Raw genomic sequence first — 25867 nt, 5'->3', positions numbered from 1 at the left:
TTAATTAATGAAATATTTGAACTTACACAAGAGGAAGGCGCATGGGTTCAAATCCGACTTCATCTCCTTTTTTTTAATTTAAATATATTGATTTATTAATAATTAATACCTTCTAATTGTAAAAAAAAGTTTTACGATAATAATGCAATAATAACATTAAAAAAAATGAAAAAATATCAGAAGTTATTAACGAAATAAAACTTTAAATACTTTCATTTAAAAAAAAATGTGTATATCTAATTTAATAGGCGTACAAGGAAGTCATGTGGTGTCCACATCAGATTTTTAACTTTACTGATAGGTATATTTAAAATTTAATACAAAGTATTTTTTTTTTAATTTAAATAAAAATTAACTGAACAAAAAATAAAAGAGTTACCGTAATAAAAAATAAATTTTCTTTTGTAAATAATATACTCGTACGATTCATATTCATAAAACGATGCAGCCTAGTTAATAATAATGCAGGCAATAAAATTTATACTGAAGAATGTAAGAAAGAATACGGTTTGTAACGTTATTCATTGGTATATAATGAACGACTGAACACATGCCCACACTGATTTAACGTCCATACTTTTGCATAAGTATGATGTAACATTAAATGAAAAGATATACAACGAACGGGATTTAAATGCAAAAAAAAATAATTTATAAAGGTGAAGTAAACGTTAATAAAATTTGTTTTAAACGTATACTTCGCATTTACAAGAGTAATGCAACCGAATTTACGTAGTACGCGAGTACGTGCACGTTTGTCTTTTTCGTATAAAGCTCTCGCCAAACCCCACCCACGCAATGTCCATGTTATGTAGCAGCAGCAGCCCGACACATAACACATAACCTGTTCCCTCCTTACGAAGTAGAAGGCAATAAATTGTCGAATCATTACATCAAAAATTGCCTTCAAAGAGTACACCGCACCTCCTGTGACCGCCCATGGCTCTTTTTAGACTCTACACCGCCTTTATCCGCTCATACCTACCATATACTATATTCTTCCAAGGATACCAACAAAGCGTTCACACTTGTAATATCACATCGCTGAATAACAACCCCTAACCGTTCGACTGCTATACCTTATTTATCAGCAGTTGAGATATTCGATGTAAACTAATTAAATGTTTCTGATCGACCGATATATAAATTTACTACCTTAATTCAACCAATAGACAATTTATTTAACTCTCTCTTTTACTCTTAATACGTTCGTGACATAAAATTTAAAAATTTATCCATCAAAGTTCAGCAGTTGATAAATAAACAATTCACTGTAAAATGTAGTAATAATTAAATTTGTAAAAATGTAACAAAACAAATTATTATATTTATTTGAATTAAATTATTTTTTAAACATTTAATTGCTTAAAATTAACAATCCTCGCGGATTATTAATTTTATAGAGTTTAATTCTCATCATATTAGATCATGATTAGAGGAGCGAAAAGTGTTACAATCATAGAACAGAGACGTAACAGAATATTAATGATTTTTTAAATGTTTATATCTGCTTTCAACTCGATAAATAAGTTGTATAATATTTTAATTTTATTCGTTAAACAGCGTGACATGACCTTTTAAATTCTTTTATAAATTATTCGACGTCTTTTTATAAAATTACGTGAAAATTATCCTTCCAGAAGTTTTTTTTAGGAATTAATTTATACAGCTTCTTTCTTTCGTAGAGTTGCTATACAATTATCGAAAATGATAATTATCTCCGAAAAGATTATCTGGAAGAATAATATCTAAATAATAGGAAAGTGAGCGTAAATTAATTTTTAATAATCAATATATTTTTATGAAATTCTTAAATACATCGTATCCGGTACTCGGTAGTTTTGTTTTTAGCATTTTTACAATTTTTCTTTATTCCTCGTAGGAAAAAAGAAAAATTATTAAAATGTTCTTTTTGTTTTTTCGAAAAAAATTAATTTGTAACAGAATAAATAATAAATATTTTTAAATTAAGTTATAATTTAATAAAATGTAATAAAATCGTGGAAATTAATACTAAAATAAATAAATAAAATACGATCCATTATCTGAGAACGTTATGTGAAATAAAAACAGCCAAATACATTTTGATAAGTCTGGAATAAATATTTCATAATGTACTCGTATAATGGAGTAGAATGTTTTGAATACATTAAGAGAAGCAGAACTAGACTTTAAAAAGGAAGAATTATTTATAATTATTACAAGAATAAGAAAACTGTAATAAAAATGGAAAATTTAGAAAAGCAAGCCGCAAAACAGAAAGGAGTGAGATAAGAAATCCTGTTCTTTTAAATCGGTATACAGAAAAACTATAAACTCATAGAAAAAACTGAATATTACTTGAGCAAAAATTATATATTTAAGATTTATTAAAGAATTTTTTTTTTTTGCTGAAACTTGGAATGAATTATAAAAAGTCATTAATTGTACGGATTTATTATTGGAGGGAAAATTGAAGAAGAGTGAAACAAGGATAAATTAGAAGTGAATGAAAGGATAATGATGAATTAGATATAAAGATAAGAGAAAAGAATGTTCAAAACTTTCACAATTTTATTTAAGGATTAAAATTACAAATGATGGACGAAGCGAAATATATCAAAAGCAAGTCGATCGATACAAACGACGAAAGTAATGAAAATAATAAATCTGCTGGTATGAAACGTAAATTTTAACGTAGAAGGGCTAGTAAGAAATTTAAAAAAAAATATTTTTATTGATTTTAGCTCTGATCAGCAGAGAAATACGAATAAAAGCGAACCCAGCCCAAATATAATAGGAGCTTTGCAAATGATGATATAAAAAAATTAGATTAGTTTTCAATTTTCTTAAGACGAATTGGAAACGAAAGAAGTTTGTAGTTGAAATGTTATAAACTGAACAAGATTGATAGGCAATATGTAAAGGCATCCGAAATTTGTAAATATTGTATTAAAATAAAGTGCTGAGGGTAGACATATTAAAGATAAAAAATCTTTAAAAATGTCATAAAAGTAAAATCATATTAAAGGTAAAAATATTAAAGACCGATTGACGATTACACAATAGAAGAAAGTTATATGTATAAAGTATTGTATTTTTAACGTGAGACGTCTTTAAAATCACACCAAAACATAGGAGTACCAGAACAGAAATTTGTAGCGTAACGAAAAGGTCTATATCGTCCTGCCTTAATAACTCCCTAACTATTAGTCTCATGCGGTGTCATTTTATAACTTACATGGTCAGCTCGCCGATACAACTTTGAGTTTGCGTCGCTGGCGAGCGGGTTGGCTGGGAGAGAGCACAGGACAGATTGATAAAAACTGGCACTCTCGCTCATTTCCATTCAGTGTAGCCTACGACTTAGACGTGGTAACGCGGTGATTCGTGTGTTTGTGTTTAGAGTTTATCTAGATAGATCGATTTAAGCAATAATAAGTGTATTTTGGATATTTATGTGTAAAAATTAAAGTAAACATGTAAAAAGTATAAAAATTCAATATGTCACCCGCAGCTCCCGCAAAAGCCAGTCGGAAATATAAATTACGCATATCGTTGGAAAGGGAAGGTTATGGGCCACCCACAGGTAACTCAATGTCCGGTGCCAAGCGATCGAGACTGTTTCGGGAGCGTTGTAAAGCTGGTACGGCGCGCACAATGAACGACGTCGAAGGCGCGAGCACCTCTACCGCTGCTGCTTATTATGGCTTACGTCTCTTACTTCTCATATCACAGACCGATGTTGAAGAAAATTGTCGTCTGATATTAGTCGAAATAAATATCATGTACCATTTAGTGTTTGTTTTATGTTAAAATTAAATTTTAACATAAAATTTAATTTTTATGTTTCATTGTCAATATCAATGTCTCGTTTTTATTTCAGTCCAATATACTAAAAGTGACTCGCTGACATACAAACCGACCAATTTATCTGTAGAGTTAGCCAAATGAAAGAACTAAAATTTTCCATTGTAGACTTTCAGTTTTTTCAAAAAAAAATACGATGTTGGTTCTCCCATTTAACTCTACAGATAAGTTGGTCGGTCTGTAGCTCGGAGGGATTTCATCCAAGGTCTGTAACGTTTCACGTTAAACAACAGCCGTGCGCCCCGACACGCCCCACCCGATTTTTTTAAACTCGCAAACAATTTAAAAATATTCATATTTAAAAAAAAAAGTAAACTTTAAAAAAATCTTTGGACTTTTCAAATTCATATAAATTTTCTATGTTCATTATTAAGTGATATCATATCTTTTTTTATATATTTCGATTTTTTGGGCTGTCGGTAAATTTGATAACAATATTGGAAAAAAAATTTTCCAACTGCTCCACATTATTTTGACTGAAATAAATAAGTAATACTAATCAGAGAATCTTAACATTTTTATTTTTTCCTGAATTGAAAATACAAAAGTAAAAAATATTACTAGAATATATATCCTGAAAAATGAATCTTTTTTGCACTCTTTATAGTAAATACAACAGTATTATTTTTGGTTTTTTTTTTAATCTATATTTTTTTGGTAAAATAATGAATAATTTTTATACTGTGTTAAATTTCTAATTATTATAAAAATAAATTTTACAACAATAATTTAAATATTAAAATATTTATCTTTTTTTTATCGTTAGTTATCGTCGTTCGTCTTCTTTGTTTTTTAATATTAAGTATAAAAGAAAGAAGTTTAAAGATGATAAAAAAATAATTGAAAAAGTCTCAAGCAGTCAATAATAAGTTTATAAAACCTGTTTTTATATTTCATGTAGCCTAAGCTAATTAAGTTGCATATCAAAGTAATTATTTAAAATTGCTTGAACAAGGAAAATTTCATTACAGCAATTTTTTTTAATAGTACTAATTTTTTTTGATCGGCAATAAAAATATGCATACATTTCTTTGATGTACTAGTGACTGTATTCATGTACATAATACGGATGCTGATAAAAATAATATATATTTAAAAATTCATCGATAAATATATAATTTTTAACGTTATGGACAAGTCCTAAAAATAACTTATCCTTTTTTTAATTACTTTTTTTAATAGAAATTAAAACTATAACAATAATAATTAACTAATAAATATCCATTGTAATTTTAATTATAAATATTAATTAACAAGAATTCAACACCCACATAAACCGATGTAGAAGAGATATATTTTCATTTTATAACTGTTATGTTTATTTTTAAGTTTTTTAATTTCCCGAAGTTAAAAAAAGATGTAGTAAATATTCCTGTATATTCCTGTGATATAGAAAATCATTCTTTTATTTATTATTCGTTTAAATTACTTTAATGGCATTTAAAAAAAAAAAAAAAAATACCTACATGATCTAGTTAGACAAATGAAAATATTTGTTATTTGTTTGCTGTTATCGTTACATTATAACAACGTAATTGTAGAATTATTATTTATATTATTACTATACTGTTAGCATTTAATATACTTATCATGGTAATATATATATTGTATTATAAAATATATATACAGAGTGTTTCTAAAATGGTGGACTGGCTATACTTTTTCAGATTCTACATGTAAAACTAAACAAAAAATATCCTTACGAAAAATGGTAATCTCATCTTCGTTCTCCCCCAGTTCGCCATTTTGTTATTTTTGTATAAAAGTTTATATCTCTAGTTAGGATAAAGGAATCACATTAATATTTTATAAGCGTCTTTACTTAATAAGACTGAATTAGACTTGAAGAAGCGAATGTTGAATCGTTACTTTAGGAAGTACTTCTGTACGGTGTAAAACATGGACGCTAGGTAAAATGTAAAAAGGCAGGATGGAGGCATTTGATACGTGGACGGAGGAGTTTGAAGGGTGGACAGACGAACTGAAAAGTGAAGTATTTTGGGAAGTAAACGAGAGTACCAGCTTAATCAGAACAGTAAAGCTAATCGGCCGGGATATCTTGAAGAAGAATTTACTAAAAAAGCGGTAGAAGAATTAGCAGAAAGAACAAAAAAAAATAGTAAATATTATAGATAACTAAAATATGAAAAATTACTATTTTTCAATTCTTTAAATTTCGTCTTTCCGAAGAGCAATTAGTAATTAAATTATAGATAGGTTTATTAATTTGGCGCCGGCTTCAAAAATTTAAAATTTATTCATTTTTTGCTAATGATTTTTTAGTTTTTTAATTCTTTTTTAATAAGTTTATTGTAATCGCGAAAAATGTCGGTTTTCAGATTTCAACGGAAATATCCATTTTGAACATACATGAATCCATTTTGACTAGTTTTGGCGTGACGTCTGTACGTATGTATCTCGCATAACTCAAAAACGATTAGCCGTAGGATGTTGAAATTTTGGATTTAGGACTGTTATAACATTTAGTAGTACACCTCCCGTTTTGATTGCAATCGACTGGACCAAAAGTGTCCAAAAAAGGCCAGAATCTAAAAAAATTGGATTTTGGACTTTTTCTTAACTGCAGTAATAAGCCCTCGTTGAGAACTTTTCAACGCTATATATATATATATATATATATATATATATATATATATATATATATATATATATATATATATATATATATATATATAAGTGGTACTTATTTTCATTGGATCCAGAGTTATAGCAAAATAAAATTTTAATTAATGAAATATTTTGATCTTACAAGGGAAGGCACATCGGTTCGAATCCGACTTCATCTTTTTTTTTTTAATTTAAATATAGCGATTTATTAATATATCGATTTATTAACCTCTGAGTGGAAAGAAAAGTTTTACAATAAATAATAATTCAATAATAACAAAAAAAAAAGAAGTTATTAGTGAAATAAAATTTTATGTACTTTTAAAAATGTGTATATGAAATTTAATAGGCATTATTACATAAGTGTGTATGTAATAAGATTTGATGAAACATCTGATTATTTAGTATTAGTTAAAAAATATTTTTTAGAATCGCGTTATTTTTTGACTTGCTAGTTTAATTTCTGTTTAATCATTTTGGAATTTCTGTTTAACTTTATTTACATTAACGTTAACTAAAGTGTGATTGAAAAATACACCCTCACAAGCACAACACTGAGGCACACACGCCCGATCTTTAATAAATTGCAAAAACTCCTATCTTTTAATTCATTACTGTTCTGATATTTTCGGACAATATTCTCCCTAAGTCTGAGTTGATCATTTCGTTTATTTTTTTTTGCCAGTCATTTAATCGCTCTTTGATTTGATATAATGCTTTTGATCTTAATTTGTGTACACGATTTTCAAATCTTCTCTCTCTTTATATTCATAATCCTCTCTTATTCTTTTTATTCTATCATTGGTCTTAACGTTTACTTCCTCTTTATATTTATCATCTTTTCTTAATATTTTTATTCTTTCTTTGGTTTTAATATTTTCTTCCTCTTCATATTCATCTTCTTGTCGTTTTTTTTTGAGGTATATTTCTTCATTTTATCTTTCTTTTTTCTGTATGATTGTTTCTTTTTCATTTTTGATTATTCACCAAATAATCTAATAATAAAACCTGAATATTTGACACCGTAAGGTCGAAATTAACATTTTTAGTCATTACAAAGGAATTCACTAAATGGAATAGTTTAGTTATTATTAACTTTTATTTATACGACACACCAGAAATCTGAAACTTTTGTTAATGAGCAACTCAAGAAGATACGAATAATACTGATCTAATAATACGAGTAATAAAGGGACTATTCTATTCTTATGTAAGATTGTTGAATTAATAATTGTATAAATATTTGATGTTAATAAAAACTAATATTTCAGCAATTGTGTAAATGTCCACTTCATTAAAGAATTGGAGGATGGTATCTCACTTTCAAATGAAATAAGTTTAAATGAAGTGCAGAAAAAAATTTGTATATGTAATTTAATAGGCGTACAAGGAAATCATGTGGTCTCTAGATCAGATTTTATTTAATCGGTTGAAAAAAATCATTTGTTCATAATTTTTCATATAAGTTTTTTATTACGTTTCTCGTTTTCCGTTTTACCACTCACTGAATTTCACAAAAAAAAAGGGCTACTTTGATAGATATTCCATAATAATAAAATTCAATTAGTAACTTTTATTTTGTTAAGAATAAAACAAATATAATTTTGGAATTTGTTTTACGATCTGTACGATACATTTTTTTACGTCGATGTTTTATTTTTTAAAATAAACCGACAGAATTATTGTTTTGACGTAATCATACACGGAAAACACATCGTACAGAGGCAGAAGATATTAAGAGAAAAGATCTAGGCATGTTTACAAAAAATGTACGTAAAACTATAATACGAGTAATTTTTATTTCGATAAAAAATTTATTAAACAATTTCTATTTTAAATTTATTAATGTTAAACTTTGTCAAACGAAAGGTAAAATTCTGTCATCGATAGAATAATAGAGGGTTGCAATACCATAAAATATAGGGTTATGAAGAAAAAGAAAACGAAATTACAATTAAAGTGAACTCCGTCCGACTCCCGTTATAATAGGGAGTAAAGAACCAGATGTAGGCCTACCGAATGGACGGTCTCAAATAAAGCTGTTTAGCGGAACGGACGGTCGTTTAAGGGACAGTAGTAAATAAAAAAAAAAAAAAGGCGTTTGTAGCTGACCCATAAGGAGAGGACCCCTACCATTAGTTTCGCTTGCACAATGCAACAGCATATATGAAGACGACTACAGGTGGAAAGTTCGCATTTTTACGACCCAATAAATCATTTAAACTGGTAAGGTCTTCTTAGATTTTTGTTCCAACACGTACACGAATACATCGGAATATTACGGGTAAAGTTCTACGTCATAAAATCCTAACAATGTAAGCAAAACACGATTAGCCTTCAAGATATATATTTAAAAATTTTAAATGTAATTTCTAGAACGCTTTAATCATTTATTTTATTTATTTGTTATAAAAAATTTTTGAAACACGTTTTTCGTCACCGATTAACCGACTGATTTTTATGATCTTATCCGCTAAATTTCTATTCTATGACAATCGCTTTTAATTTTAGGATATTTGTTACACCCGACTTATTTAATTATTATTTACTATTCCTTTGTGTACTCTGACTCTGTCTTTGCCCACAGGTTTTGCTATCTATAATTCCCTCATAACTAAATTATTTATCCTGAATGCCTTAAAAGGGTGATAGAATACACCCTGAAACTGTTTCTAATAAAGATCTTACTCGAGATTCCATTTTTTTTTTATAACGTCTCAACTTTTTCATTTACGGATTTCATCAACCTACATATCTTTAAACATTTTTTTTTATACAATATGTCCCACAAAGAAACGGATAAATTTACAAGACATGTTCTACTGTGAAAATAATGAAAAAAGTACATATAAACATAGATCGGGAAACGTTTTGTTTTCGAGTTATGGCTAATAAAAGCTTTCACCCGGATTTCAGCTCTTCTAATAAAAAGAAGCCCTAATATAATTTTTGGGACAAAAATTAAGGCGCAAAATTGGTGGTTTCTTATGTAATTTTGGCTGGGAAATAGGATAAGACAGGTACTAGAACTGTAACCCACCTGGTTGGTCTACTGGTGAACGCGTCTTCCCAAATCAGCTGATTTGGAATTCGAGAGTTCCAGCGTTGAAGTCCGAATAAATTCAGTTATTTTTACACGGATTTTAATACTAGTTCTCGTGGATACCGGTGTTCTTTGGTAGTTGGGTTTCAATCAACCACACATCTCAGGAATGGTCGAACTGAGAATATACAAGAGTACACTTCATTTACACTCATACATATCATCCTCATTCATCCTCTGAAGTATTATCTGAACGGTAGTTACCGGAGGCTAAACAGGAAAAAGAAAGAAAGGTACTAGAACTGTAATTCCTGTAGTTTTTAAGATATCCAACGTAAAACACAAAATTCCGTGTCGAAAAACATTTTTTTTTAGTTTTTACCACAACAGCTTTTTTAAATGATTAATAAATGTGAAATATTTAATAACAAAACTTGTAGAGAATTTAATTCTGAGAAAATTACTGTAAACATAGCCAATAAAAAGTAAATAAAAACATTAAAAAATTGTTTTTTTATCGAAACAAAACAGCTGAAATTACATAAGAAACCACCAATCACGTCCAACTCCTCTTCATAGCCCTGTATTTTATGGTATTGCAACCCTCTGTTATTCTATCGATGACGGAATTTTACTTTTCGTTTGACAAAATTCAACATTAATAAATTTAAAATAGAAATTGTTTAATAAATTTTTTTTATCGAAGTAAAAATTACTCGTATTACAGTTTTATGTCATTTTTTATCATGCCTTTCTCTTAATATCGTCTTCCTCTGTACGACGTGTTTGCCGTGTACGATCACGCCACAACAACGTCCTTAATTTGGGTTCCAAAAGTTACAGTAGGGCTTCTTTTTATTAGAAAAAATGAAATCTGGACTAAATTTTTGCTAGCCGTAACTCGAAAACAACATGTTTCAGATCTTTGTTTTATGAACTTTTTTCTTTATTTTCACCAGTAGAACATGTCCTGAAAGTTTCTTAATTTCTTCGTGGGACATAGAGTATAACCACTATTCAATTATTCATTGCCTTTTTTGTTATTTTATTAAAGAAACCAGAACGGAAAACCGGCTGGGATAAAAATAAATATTTTTTTTAACTCAACCTTCTGGAATTTCGTCTTTGTATGTTAGTGACTCAAATATATTTAAACGCGTTGTTCTAGTTTTTATGAAATTTTGCAGTACGTTCTTTCTATCAGGCATAACAAAGTCAATCTAACGATTTTCCATTTAAAAATGACAGCCAATATAATTGCTGAAAGAAAGCTGCTAGAGTTCTCTCACTCCTTGAATCACCGCTCGACGAACAGTTTGTTCAGATTACTGTAAATGTTTACTTTGTTAAGTATTTACTGTTTATGTTGTGGCTAAAAATATTCAAAAGTAGAATCAAATAAAATAAATACTTTTAGTGGAAGTAAATCTACCAGTCGGTTAATAATGTCCTGTTTTTTTTTCTGAAAACAGAGCTTCTGATGTTGCTTATTACAGCAAGATTATTATTATTTTTTTTTTTTTGTAATTAACTGAAAATTCTACCGATAATAAAGAAAAAAAAAATTCAATTTATACATAATTTTAATTTTCAATTTATTAAGTAAATTTATTTTTATAGATTAATTTATTAAATTCAGTTCAAAATAAGTTATATCTATTGTTCACAAAACTGTTGCGTTAATTGTTTTGATAAAAATAATATCCAATATTGTAGAATTCATTCTTCCTTAGGGAATTTATGTACACCAGAACACATAAGCTACTTTTTTTTTTGTTTTTTATTTGGGTCATAACTGCGTAACAAAAAAGAAAATTCAAAAAGTACAGTCATCCTCATACAAATTGAACGAGAAAATATTCAACAATTTGTCGGGTATATCCCTGCACTGCAAAACGTACGATTTTATTTTTATTTTTTTTAATTTCGGACTAAAGAGTAGGTATAAAAATGTAATATCTCTTCCTTTAGTAAACTAATAAAAGTTTTTAAAAAATAGAAGAGCACTTAACGGAAAAGATCCCTAATATTAATTAGGGAAAAGGTTTACTGTCGGTTTGCTTGTTTTTAAATAGTTTTTTTTTAATTTAATAAAATGTATATGAGCCATGACTACGTAACAAACAAGAAAATCCAGAAAGATCAAATTAAACCAAATCTTATTTCACTTGGACCAGTAATTGTACAGTCATTCTCATACAAATTGAACGAGATAGTATTTAGCAATCCAACAAAGTCGGGTATATCCCTGCATTGTAAAACGTACGATTTTAGTTGTTTTTTTTTAAATTCGGACTAAAAAAATGAATTTTACAATAGAGCAGAAATAAAAACGTGGAGGTACATCGTGTTGTTAATTGCGTGATCAAACACAGGTATCGATGCATAAAATTTAAAAAAAATAAAAATAAAGATTCGTTTTAATCATAAGACAAATAGGTAATATTTTTAATTTATTTTCAATATTTTTACTTCGTTGAAAATATTTAAAAATTATAACAAAAAGTGAAAAATTAAATAATTATTCCTAATAATATTAATTAATTATACTGTAACAGGTTGTATGATAAAAGATTACGTTAAGACAGGTTCTCGTGCGAATAAGTACATCAGAAAGAAAATGAGAATTAAAATAATCGATAAAGAAGCAGCAGACAAGTACAAATTATTGTACGAAGGCTAAAACTTGTAGACGGTAAGGAAAGCAAAGAAAATAAATGAACATGAAATTTTAATAAGGATCTTAAATTTTCAATGAACTATGAACTTTCTGCTGTGTGTACTCGTGTACAATAATATAATTATAAACTCGATTTATGACTATGAATTTTATGACGTTGTGGTGATAAAATGATTCTCTGAAGGTATAAGAAATATACAGTAACGAGGAAGTTTGACATAAAACACACGGATGAGAAACATTAAAATGATTAAAGTAATTTATAAACTAGTTTTGTACACCGTATTATACTTCAACTGACTTTATTAAAGGATTACTAACAAGCCATAAGAAAAAGGAATAATTTTTTATGAACTCTGCACTGTCATAAACATACCTTTTATATTAATATTCATATTTTCATAATTCATAATGCGCACATAAAGATGTGTAAAATTCCAGCGTTTACTAATTTCTTAACTTATTTTCTGAATTCCTTCTCTTATTTTTATCAAGTCGCTTGTTTCTCGCGTTAGGTATTTCTTGCAATGAACAGGAAACTTTAGTAAGGATGAATATTTTTAAGGCCTACCCTAATTTTAAATTAAGTATGAGTGTTCGCGCCTTGATCACAATAAGACATTGACGAATGAAAACGTTTATATAATTACAATTTATTGGTTTAAAAAAATAAGTAAAACAAGACAAATCAATAATAATAATAACAATGGTATTAATAATAGTAAGCAACAATAATAAAACAAATAATAAAAAAAATGTATAATAATCAGTACCAAAATAATAATCAGACAATAAAAAAAATTTCGCAATAATAATTAGAATAATGACAATAACGGCAACAGTAAACAATCATAATATTAAATGTCAACAAACAGTCATTTATGTCAATAAAAATAATAATAAAAAACAGAGATTACATACAAAAGAGAATTTTAATTAATTGTCAGGATTTATTCACAGGTAGAAAAATAATAAAAACCAGAATTCAGTCCCATTGACAAAAGATATTACCAGACCGCAAGTCTAAACACGTTTAACCACCAGTCTTGTATTAACAACAATAGTACAATAGAAAAGACAAATATAAAGTTCTTTTACGCCAAATACCTTTTTTGTTCACAAATAAAACTTCCCTAACAGTTTATGAATGAAATTTAATGCATTATCTCTTTCACTTACAGTCACAGTAACTCACCGACCCGTTTCTTCTTTTAGTGTATTGGCGTCATCTTAATTGCATCGAACCTTCACTCGAAATTTGCTGCTTCGCTGATCTCCTTGGAGAATACTCTTGCTGACTGATATCTCACAGAAATCTCCTCGCAGACTGATATCACATCGTCTTGCTGAGACTGATTCGCGGAATTCACATCGCAGACTTCATCTCGCAGACTCGAGGAACTGACTTTTAACCGGTCTTCCCCGTAGTATTTATACTCCTATCTTCTTTATCTGTCGAACCGGACCCAATTCGAAGCGTGTGAATGATCGATCGCCCTCTCATTTTCTCATGAAATTCCAAACATTGGTCCGGTAACTATTCTTACGGAACGACATGTTTTTAATGTATCAGTAGACAGTATTACAAAGGACCATTGTTAAACAGACCTGTTACCTTTACTAAACGCATTTTTTATTCCCTTTTTAAATTCCTCCCGTTATTATATTTTCTACTACTTACTTTTTAATTGGCAGGAATCCGTTATTCAGGTCCGCTATCCCGGTCTTGTTACATAGACATTAAATTATATATACAGATATTTTGATTTTTAAAACAAAACCAAACAACGAAAAATAACGCTTTTAAATCCTTTAAATAAGTTTTTTCGCTTCACTCTCAAAATCGATCCAAATTAAATACGATCAGCTTCCAAAAATTTAATAGCCCTTACTATTTGGACAGATTTAAAAATTTAAATAATAATTGAAAAACTAAATATTTTTTTTGTACAGATCTTTTTAGTCACTTTTATTTATTTATTTTGTATTACAGTTTTTAATTTTATTTTTATTTAAACAGATTTACAACGGGTAAAAAATAAAACCGCTATCTGCATAAAAAAAGATGTGGCTTATAAGAAACGCAAAGGCAAGAGACCTGTATCTAAAAAAAATTTTAAAAGAGATAAAAACTATGTGAAGAGGAGTTTGCTATCAAGTATAAACAAATAAAAAAAATACTTTTAACCGATTAAGTTTTTTGAATTTTCGCGTAAAAATATTAGGAATATCATAATGACGTTAGGCTATAATATTATGCTATATAATTTAAATAATACGTAATGATAATGGCAAAGAAAAGAGATATCCTTAACTTGAGTAAGAAGATAAGGTATTGATTTTGTAAACCCTTTCATTCATATTATTTGAAAAAACTTACAGTTGAATCACCAGAGAAATTTTCGCTATGAAAAATAAATCAAAATCGGTCCTTTTGGTGAAAGGTAAAATTATTTAACCTACTTACATAAACATATATATTAATTGAACTGAGAATTTCCTTCTTTTATCAATTTCGGTCAGAAAGTAAAATTAATACTTAAAAAAAAAAAAATTTATTTTTGTTAATTTTTAATTTAAGGTGACTTTAAACTAAGGAAGAACTGAAATTTAATTATATTTTTACTTTTTGAAATCAGTTTAATCTTTGTTAATTTTATGTTTGTTAGAGCGTCTTCAGTACTTGATATATAAAATTTATGGTGCTATAGGAGAATGTTAAAAATCAGATGGGTGGATAAAGTGACAAATGAAGAGGTATTGCGGCAAATAGATGAAGAAAGAAGCATTTGGAAAAATATAGTTAAAAGAAGAGACAGACTTATAGGCCACATACTAAGGCATCCTGGAATAGTCGCTTTAATATTGGAAGGACAGGTAGAAGGAAAAAATTGTTAGGCAGGCCACGTTTGGAATATGTAAAACAAATTGTTAGGGATGTAGGATGTAGAGGGTATACTGAAATGAAACGACTAGCACTAGATAGGGAATCTTGGAGAGCTGCATCAAACCAGTCAAATGACTGAAGACAAAAAAAAAAAAAAATAAAAACAAAGTTTGTTTAATCATTAACATTGAAATTTATTCCAACAGTGAGATCCGAACAAAAATCGGATCTCACTGTTGGACGTTAAAATTATACGTACATGAATTTAAAATTCTATAGTTATAAAACCGTTTGGCTGATATCAAATAAATAGTATCACCTTTTAGAAAATTTTATTCTACGTTAGATGATACTAAATTTTTATTTTTTACTCGTTTTTTTTAAATTTTGATATCAAAATGATAACAAAAAAGGCATCTTTTTGTAGCATTTCTTTTATATATTTATTTTTATCGCATGTAACTAAAAAAAATCATTGAAAAAGATTGCAAAAAAAAATCTTTATAAGAGTTATCTCATTATATAATACTTTCATTTCTGAAATTTCAAATCGGTAACTTTAAACATTATTTCTCATTCGATTTGTAAAACTATAAATTATCTTTGAATCTACATGATTACATGATGGCGGGTAAAGGTTCATTATTTCAACATAGTTTTCAAATCATAAGTAAACTGGTAAAATGTATTGCTAACCGTGCATATATTAGGGAATTTTATTATTCAGCAATAATTTTCTCAGCGAGATACTAAAAAAAAAAAAAGGGTCAATTTGTAATGTACTTTTAAAGACATTTTGTTTTTATGTTTTCTTTCTTTCATTATTTATGTAAAAATGAATCGATGAGTGTGTTGTGTTATATTCAGTCGTTTACACAGTATGTTAAGTATTTTATACTGTTGAATTCTTCTGTTTGATTTTCTGGTAACATGAATATGTTGTTGAATAATCTTGGAAACCGTGTTCTAAAAGCTGTAATTTCACGTGAGGTTGGTCGGTCGGCCGGTCGGTTCAAGGTGTTGTGAATAACTTTGTCTGTCACTGTCACCAACATTAACTACAGGTAGAACCACACACTGCTACTACACAAAAACAACGCTAGTCACCGATAAAATCTACTGATGCGTAATAATATATTTCTGTCATATTTTTAATTTATTTCGATTCTTTTTAAAAGAGTAATCATTTTGCTTAATTTCTAACACAGACTGTCGTGTACAAAAAATCTAAAAATTTTATTTATATATATATATATATATATACATACACATACAGAGTGTTTCTAAAATGGTGGGCTGGCTATACTTTTTCGGATTCTACTTGTAAAACTAAACAAAAATATCCTTAGGAAAAATGGCAATTTCTCCTTCATTCTCCCCCTGTCCGTCATTTTGTTATTTTTAAATAAAAATTTATATCTCAAGTTCAGATAGACGAATTACATTAATATTTAGATATTTGGAAAGCGCTTTAGTAATAGAGTTTTAAAATTAGCAAAAAATCGTAACTTATACCTTCACAATACAAAATGACGGTTATATTTATTTTTCAATCCGTTATATCTTCGTAAATTTTTTTTAATAAAAATTTATGTTAATTCGCAAGAATATTCTTTTATTTTTAACAAAATGGCATTTTATTGTTTTAAATCGTTTAACAAATAGAGTTATGGGAGAAAATTGATTTTGTGATTTTTTGTCGTAAATATTAGGTTTATTATTCTGAGAAAATTGTTATTTAATTTTTAATATTAATTTACAACACTAGAATTAACAATAAATAAAAACAATTAATATTTAATCGAATTGAATGTAAAGTGGAGGATATGAAAACAGACACAAAATTACAACATCAATCTTCTGCCATAACTCGGCTATTTGTTAATCGATTTAAAAAAATAAAACGCCTTTTTTTTAAAAGTCTTTTAAAAGTTTTTTATGTCTTAGTAAAGACATACATTTTGATAAAACTAATATTTATGGAGATGTAACGGATTGAAAAATAAACATGACCGCAATTTTGTAATTGCAAAAGTATTTAAGTCCTGATTTTTTGCTCATTTTAAAACTTTATTACAAAGACGCTTATAAAATATTAATGTGATTCCTCTATCCGAACTTGAGATAAATTTTTATATAAAAATAACAAAATGGCGGGCAGAGAAAGAACAAAGGAGAAATTGCCATTTTTCCTAAGGATATTTTTTGTTTAGTTTTACAAATAGGATCCGAAAAAGTGTAGCCAGCCCACCATTTTAGAAACACTCTGTATATGGAATAATATTAGGTTAAATAAGACTTGAGACTGAGATAAATTAGCAAACCCAACATTAATGTCATTGTAACATTACATACTTTCTAATATTCTGTTTTATAATAAATTATAACTACTGAGAAAAAAACTTAAAATTGTTTTTAGCATTTTATTCAACTCTGTAGTAGATAAGGAAGTAGATTAAGATTAATTTTCGAAATAATTCATCATTATTATGAAAACATTTGTTTTACAACTAATAATTTTTAAGTACAAAGTTTTCGTTTATATTTATTCCAAGGATATTGTTTATGATTCAAGTCTATCTTACGTAGGCGATATTTAATTGTTCACAGTCAGTAAGGCATAGAATTAATTAAAATGTAGCGCTTTTCAAAACAATATTTTGTAATAATCTAACCACGAAACCGATGCGGTACTCGTGTTTAAGAGAACATCAGTATTTTCTTTTCTCAATAACAAAAATCTTCATATTATATTCATCATCGCAACAGAACACCAAATATGAAGGGAAAATTTACGCTATCACTTTTTTTTTTCAAGATATAAGACGCGTAATTAAAAATAATATGAAGGGACATCCGTCGTTTCGGTATTGTAATTATAAAATATCCGATTAGCAACGTTGAATCTATTACAAAATGAAGTTAAGATGTGAAGTAGTGACGTAACCTTAATTTTTTGTGAATTATGTAGTTTTAAGTAATTTAAAGACATTAATTAAGCGATCATTAAATCTAGCAGTAGATTTTAAAATAATTTCATTTAAAAGAAAGAAAACCGTCATATAAGAAGAGTAAGTGGTTATGTAAGTGGTATGTAACGGAAAAGTACCTTATTAAAATACTTAAAGATAAACGATAATAAATGTGGGCGGAAGATCGTCGTACATGAGTAGAAGAAGTATGTCACGTGGTTAAGACGTGTTTACTAGTTGTGTAACTAGCAGGACATCTGACTGGTCGGTCGATATCCAATCATAATCTATCTTTGTAGTGAAGGTACTCGGAACGATGTACTCTAACGACTTAAAAACTATCATACCTATTTTTTTAATCGTAATTATCGATAATCATAAAATGTTCGGGATGCTAAACAATAAAATTTAAAATGATTACCGTATTTAATTGAGTAATCAGCGCCCGAACTGATTCTGATAAAAATGGATAAAATTATTAACAAGTATTAAGGATATAATAAATGTGATTTTATTCAAATTTGAACCGCGCGGATGAAAAGTAAAACTATTTTTTTTTTAGTATTAGATTGCAGAAAAAAGTTAATTTCGTTCATATTTTGATGAGAAGAGACGCGAAACATCATCTCCACCAAAAGCAACAGAACTCGTTTTCTTTACGTTTATTCATAAAAACTTTAACGATCAAAAATTTATTTAAATTATAAAATGAAAATTATTATTAAATACGATTAATATGAGCATTAATTCAAAAGTAATTGAAACGGGAAACAAATATATAATCAGGGTTTATAAATCTTTAATATTCATCTTAGAAAAATACGTTTATAAACAATGCAAAGTTCTATAAAAGCAAAGTTATAAATTATAATGCTAATGTGTTACCCTGAGTAATTTTTGCAAATTAAATTTAAATATTCTTTTTTTAATTTAATAAATTTTTATCCAACTCTAACTTTTTTTAATTTATTTTAAAAGAAAAAGATATATTTAAGTTAAATAAAAACATAAATTAAATTTAAACACTTTACGTATAAACGGAAGTAAAATCTGTCGGAATTGTCGGTAATACAACGTAATATGAAACATAAGGGATATTTAATAAGCCGGTATGGCCATATCATGTTGTCAAGATTATAACCGTATGACAAGAACGATTTTTCCTATATAAGAGACCGTGGCCGTCCTCCGATGAGCTGAATTACAAAAAGATGTAGCCATAATAGAAATAAATCCTGAAATTATTAAAGATAGGGCGCATAAAGGTGTAAGAGAAATAAAAGAGCCAACCCAAATGAAATATGATAAGGCAAAAAAAAAAGAAGAGAACGTAATATACAAGATTCGTACAGGGAATATGAAAAGTTTTATCAAAAAACCCGAGTGGAAAAATATTACGATACAACAGTAGAAATACTATCATAAATTTTGATGACACGCTGTAAGTAATGATAAGCAAATTAAATAGTCGTGAAATGAATGATAACCAAAATAAAGAAGACATACTTAGTAAAATATATATACCTCAGTATAGTCAAAAATTATTTTACCATCCACGAAAATTACCAGTGAAAATTTTACAAAAAAAAAAGTGGTTTAGTTATAAATCGTATAAATTTAACTGTCAACCTTCCCCATTATCAATGACACTAACATCAAAAATGTTTGGACGAAATTAAAAAAAAAATTTTAACTTAAATTTGACTTAAATTATCCTTTTTTGTGTAATCACGACGAAAGGTATCAAACTGATATTGGATAAGATTAGCTATAGAAAATTAGTGTGACTATAAAGGAAATAAAAGACGTTTGACATAATAATTTTTATTGAAAATTTTATTAAAAGGAGAGCTGATAATATTTATTAAAAAAAAAAAAATGGAAACGATATCAAGACCATGTAATGCGACGCACGTATAATAAAATTATAAGATTCCCACCGTCTCTAACGTGTAAGGGGGGGGGGGCGACCGGAATCGTCACAAGTCTTCCCCAACGGTGGTTGGGATTTTCCCAAACGATGATGTATATTTTATATAACGCATATCGAGTCTGAAAGATTTAAAACGAGATATCACTTTTTTATGATTTTATTAAAGGTGCTACTACATACCTTGTGCAGAAACTTACATTACCTGCCCTAAAGAAGACCATATCTAACGTGACGCATACATGTAAAATATCAGGATTCCCACTGTCCCTACTTATCCGCCGGACGGCGAAAAAAGAATTTTTATGTCAATTTTCAGACCGATATTTTGGGCCTAAAAGATTTTTCAACATCATAGTTCCACCGCAAAAAGCAGCTGCATCGATTGCAACAACATTTATTTCATTCGGATTTATAGGAAATACGTTATGCGCGAACAAATATAAAAAAAAAAAACAAACTATACGGGTCGAATAGATAACTTTCTTTTTTGAAGTCCGTTAAAAAAGTTTTGATTGTAAGAATGAAAGACATTTTACATTAAAATCGAGTACAACTAAGGTAAAAAATCTGATGTGGACACCACATGACTTCTTTGTACGCCTATTAAATTACATATACATAATTTTTGCTGCTCTTCATTTAAACTTATTTCATTTGAAAGTGAGATACGATCCTCCAATTCTCTTTAATAAAGTGGACAGTTACACAATTATATTGTGGAGACCACATTGTGTCACTTTTTGTTGTGGTATCCGTATCAGGATTTTAAATTAATTTATATATTGATTTTGTTTCAAGTCACTCTAGTAGATACGTGGCGTAAGTGAGTACGTGTTGGATACGTAACCATGGACACATCGGTTCGAACCCGGTTTCATATACATATATATTTTTTTAACTTTCTTTTTAATTTAAATATATTGATTTATTAATAATTTATTAACATCTATAAAAACTTTTGAATTAAAATAATTTTTTTTTATTGTTATTATTGAATTATTACTTATTGTAATTTTTTTACAATCAGAAGTTAATAATTTTTAATAAATCAATAAATTTAAATTTAAAAAAAAGGAGATGAAGTCTGATTCGAACCGATGTGCCTTCCCCTTGTAAGATCCAAATATTTCATTAATTAAAATTTAATTTGGCTATAACTCTGGAATCAATAAAAATAAGTACCGCTTATGAATTTCGTTGAAAATCTTTCAATGAAGGCTTATTACTGTAGTTAAGAAAAAATCCATTTTTTTGGATTTTGTGCTTTTTTGTACACTTTTGGTTCAGTCGATTGCAATCAAAAGGAGAGGTGCACAACTAGATGTTACAACAGTCCTAAATCCAAAATTTCAACATTATACGGCTAATCGTTTTTGAGTTATGCGAGATACATTCGTACGTACAGACATCACGCCAAAACTAGTCAAAATTGATTCAGGGACGGTCACAATGGGTATTTCAGTTCAAATCTGAAAACCGAATTTTTTTGCGATCACAATACTTCCTTTACTTCGTACAAGGAAATAAAAATAAAATAATTATAATAATGCCAATATGTATAATTTAGATTAAAGTTATCGATAATATTTTAGTAATAAATCAATGTTTATACATCGATAATGTTAACGATACTACTACTCAGAATAATCAATTAAATTTATTAATAAGGGTGATTCATGTTGGTTACATTGCACCAAACACCGATAAAACCTTACGTCTTAAACAGAATCATCATAATATTTTTTATTTTTATATCCCAATATAAGAGAACGTTTACTCATTTATCCCAATATTGTAATGAATGTATTGTCGATGTAAAAAAATTGTATAACATTAATAAATATTTATAATATTACCTCTTTGGGACTCTTTTAAAAACTCCAAATTAATTTTACAAGATAGAATTTCAGGTCAATATTTGACAATCTTAAACAAATAAATTTCCCTTGAATCAAAGAAATGCGATTTATTTCTCAAAAATTATCAAATCAAATCAAAGAAATATTTTTTCGTACTGCAAAATATTTCGGCTTACGAAAGAGTCTGATGCTTTTAAAAAATATTCACAATTAAACAATATTAAAAAATTCTATGTAACGGTAATACAACATTTAATAATATTATTTCATACTTATTTTTATTTATTTTAATTAAACTTGTATTTTTATGACACTTCTGATCACGATTTTACACATATTCCTTATTTCAACAGAAAGTAATTTGCTAGAGTTTTTTTTTTTAACTGAGGACCAGCATAATCCTGACGTGATATATTCATGATGTAAAATCACTATTTACCATTTTTTTTAACATTTCTGTTATAAAATATTACGTTATTAAACATTATCATAACTATTGAAAATAACAAAGATGATAATCGGTGGTTATAATATAAGATAACGTATTACAAAATAATATAAATTACAATAGTTCAAGTTAAAGAAAAAGTAAAGGCAAAAGAAGAATTAAAAGAAGAAAAACTTCCCATGAATAAAAAATTCGAGAGAATCTATTATAACGATTATGATCTCAGAATATAAATTACTTCATTCGGTCGTTGACAAAGCAAAGCGAGTCCGGAATGATCGTTGGCGTCCTTAACAGATAATGACGTTTATAGAAGACGAAAAAAATACATTTTATCAGAATATTTATTAATAGTGACACACAATAGTCATATTATTAAAAAGAAAAAAAAATACAACAAACTTTTAAATTTTAATGACATTTTTAAAAATCTAGACATATTCTTTTCCCAAATAAATTAACCAATAAAAATCAATCAAATCTTACTATTAATTTTTAAAGGTTAAATATTTAGAAAATCTAAATACTTAATTTTGATTTTTCGCATCATCCAGGAATATTATTTCAAAAGCAATATTTTTTTATATCGTAACATAATACGAATTGCGGTAGGTACGTGCTATTCTACGGATAATAAAAGGAAGGAATGCTTATCTGCTTGGAAGGATCAAAGGATATTATAAAAATCTTAATCAGTATAGCATTACAAAATTAATATATAAATTAAAAAAAAAATTGAATAATGATTGTAGTCTATATAATTAATACTAATTAAATAATAGTGATGTTACTATATCAAAATAATAAATAAATAAAATTGGTACAGAATAAAATGAAAATATTGAAGGCTTTACAATAAGTATTAAGTATGCGTTTAACTAGTTGTAGGGAATTCAAATTAATCTAATTTAAAAAGCTCATCGACAAACAAATTCTTTTTCTAAAAAAACAAAGTTTTAATTAATTTTAAATACACTTGTGAGAAGATCTTTTAGATTTTTAGATAATCTATTAAAAATAGAATTTAAAACAAAAGTTAATTTCTCATATCCTGAGTATTACACGTGTACACGAACCGTTGTCTGTATGAAAGTATGATAATTATTATTAAATATTGGTCTACGACGTAAGCGAAGAAATCAATTAGAAGTGAGATCAATGTAAATCTTAGCGTTTGATTAAAACGCTTGAAAACAAAAATACACAATTTAATTTTGTCGTAAACGAAACAAATTCGATTTTCTCAAGATGTCAAAAATTTATCAGTAACAAAAAATTACTGTTTTTATGGAAGTATTATTAATCGGTGAGATAAGAACAAAGGTACGTCTACATTATAAGCACATTGCACCAATTTTATTCTAATTAATTAAAATTAGATATAGCATAAATTGAAATAATTTGAATAAATTATCAATTTATTCAAAGACGAAAAATAAACAAAGAAATGAATAAAACACCTTATAAATTATACTATTCTAATTTAAAGAAAATAATAAATCTACCCACTTTCCTCTTAAAAATTAGGCCTTTGTGAACTAAAAAAAAAAACATTAAATGAATTGAATTGAAAAAGAACTTTTGAGTTGTTCAGTTAAAAAATTTAATGCGGGAGTTTGTTATTTCTATAAATGTTTATAATTAAAAATAATTTATTTACTAATTTTTCTGCAAGTTTATTTTAATATTTTGTCTATAATGTACGCTACTCTGTGAATTGTGTAAAAAGAACAAGTTAAATTCTCATGATAATCTTTTATAAAAAAAAAATCAATTTATTGATTTATTTTCTATTAATAAAATTGTAATCATCCACACATTTAAAGTTAAATTGTATGGTTTACAAAATAATTAATTTAAAATAAGCGTCAAAAACTAAGCCACGAGTTATGTAATTTTTTGTCGATTTAATAATGATCTATATAAAACTGCATAAATTCTACTATATAAACGCATTTTGTGTATTTTAGTTTAATATTTCGGTAGTATCAGCTTCAAAGATATGATCGTTAATGCAATATAAATTTAAAAAAACAAAGTAATATAAAGTTTAATTTATATAAACACACAAAACAAAACCAAACTCAACGAAAAATATTTTTATTGTACTTTCCAAATAATTTTATGAAAAAAAATTCATATATATACCCTGGATCAATAAACTGTTTAAATAACGCTTCAGTTTCATTTAATTAGTAGTGAAAAATAATTAATCAGAAAGATATACAATTAAACATCTCTTACATTTATATTAATCCACGGTATCGATCGAATAATTAAAAACGAATTCACGTTCAGACCGTTTAAACGACTAGTTTCTTGAGTTAATATACTTTAAGGAAAGAGATCACAGATATAAATGAAGAAGTTTAAATCGATCATTCTTAATTAATAATAAAGTCAACTAACGATAAAGGACATAATTTTTTTATTCTATGTATTCTTAAATTTATTAACAGAAAAACAAATTATAACATTTTCAGTTATATTAACGAAGACTTGTAACAAACATTTTAAGTTTAAACAATAGTTCTTTGTTACCTACGATGAACAAACAAGAAAACACAAACGAAATTTTAACTGAATTGTATTTATACAACGTTGAAACCAAAATTTAAGCGAAAAAAAACAAAAATATATTAATATTAAAGAGCTTACAAGAACTTACATACAGGAATTTAATTGCGTCACAAACAATGAAATATAACAAAACAATAAAACCTCCTAAAATTAACATTAAAGTAACTTATTGCTGCAATCGGAGGAAATTAATAAAACTTTTACGAAATATGTTATTTGCCCGCTTAAATATATATAAAACTATCCACAGAATCTATAAAAAAAATACACTTGGCCTTACTTTTTCTTATAATTAAATTTTCTATCGGCTTTAACTAGAGATTATTTTATTTATACGAAAAAAATCATCAAACGGTTAGTAATACTATCAAAAATTGCGTGTTGATTAAATTAACGAACAATGAAAACAATAAAATGTCATTAGAAATTCCAATCTAAAGTACAAATGAAATAAAACACAAATTTTAAAGAATGCGGCATCAAAATAAAGTAAAGAAAGATATAAATAAATATTTTTTTTTATTTAAGAAATGTTATTCGAACTTACCGCGTCCATATCCTTGTGTGTGTTTGGCGAAACTGTTAACTACAGCGTCAACAGCCTCCTTTAATGCCCGTTTATCACGGGTATCAGGTAGAGTCGTGTTGGTGGTACTGTTTTGACGTAAAGTTGGCAGGTGCGCCGGTGGCGCTTTTGTTTTGGCGTTCATGTGAGTTCTTTGTACGATTCAAGAAAATGAAATGCGTTAAATGTCTTATATCACAGGTTGAGAGAGCCCTGGATGGAGCTCAGAACGAGCTATATGTGGCATAGGGAAGACACTGTACTTCACTAAAGCAGTTCTACACTGATGACTGAAACACAAGTTCACTGGATGCGATGTGGCTGCAGACGAGATAAAAAAGCCAGGTGTGAGGTGCGCGTCGAACGTCACTCACTCATTACTCATTAGTTTGTGCCGCTTTTCTGCTGCCGTAACTTTTCTAG

The 25867-nt window shown here is 27.6% G+C and overlaps 1 protein-coding gene across 1 annotated transcript in view; it reads right to left on the bottom strand.

Moving 5' to 3' along the window:
• lft (Limb expression 1 family member lowfat) overlaps window positions 1–25807 on the bottom strand; it is a 475902-nt gene extending 450095 nt beyond the window's left edge. The window contains exon 1 of the mRNA XM_075361449.1: window positions 25427–25807. Coding sequence (XP_075217564.1) covers window positions 25427–25589 — 163 coding nt within the window. The 5' untranslated portion in view covers window positions 25590–25807. The remainder of the gene's footprint in view (window positions 1–25426) is intronic.
• Between the last annotated feature and the right edge of the window lie 60 nt (window positions 25808–25867).

Source organism: Lycorma delicatula, chromosome 3 (assembly GCF_047948215.1).
Source record: "Lycorma delicatula isolate Av1 chromosome 3, ASM4794821v1, whole genome shotgun sequence".
NCBI classification, from domain to species: Eukaryota; Metazoa; Arthropoda; class Insecta; order Hemiptera; family Fulgoridae; genus Lycorma; species Lycorma delicatula.
The sequence above is the reverse complement of the archived record's forward strand: the minus strand, read 5'-3'. Positions and strand labels throughout refer to the sequence as shown.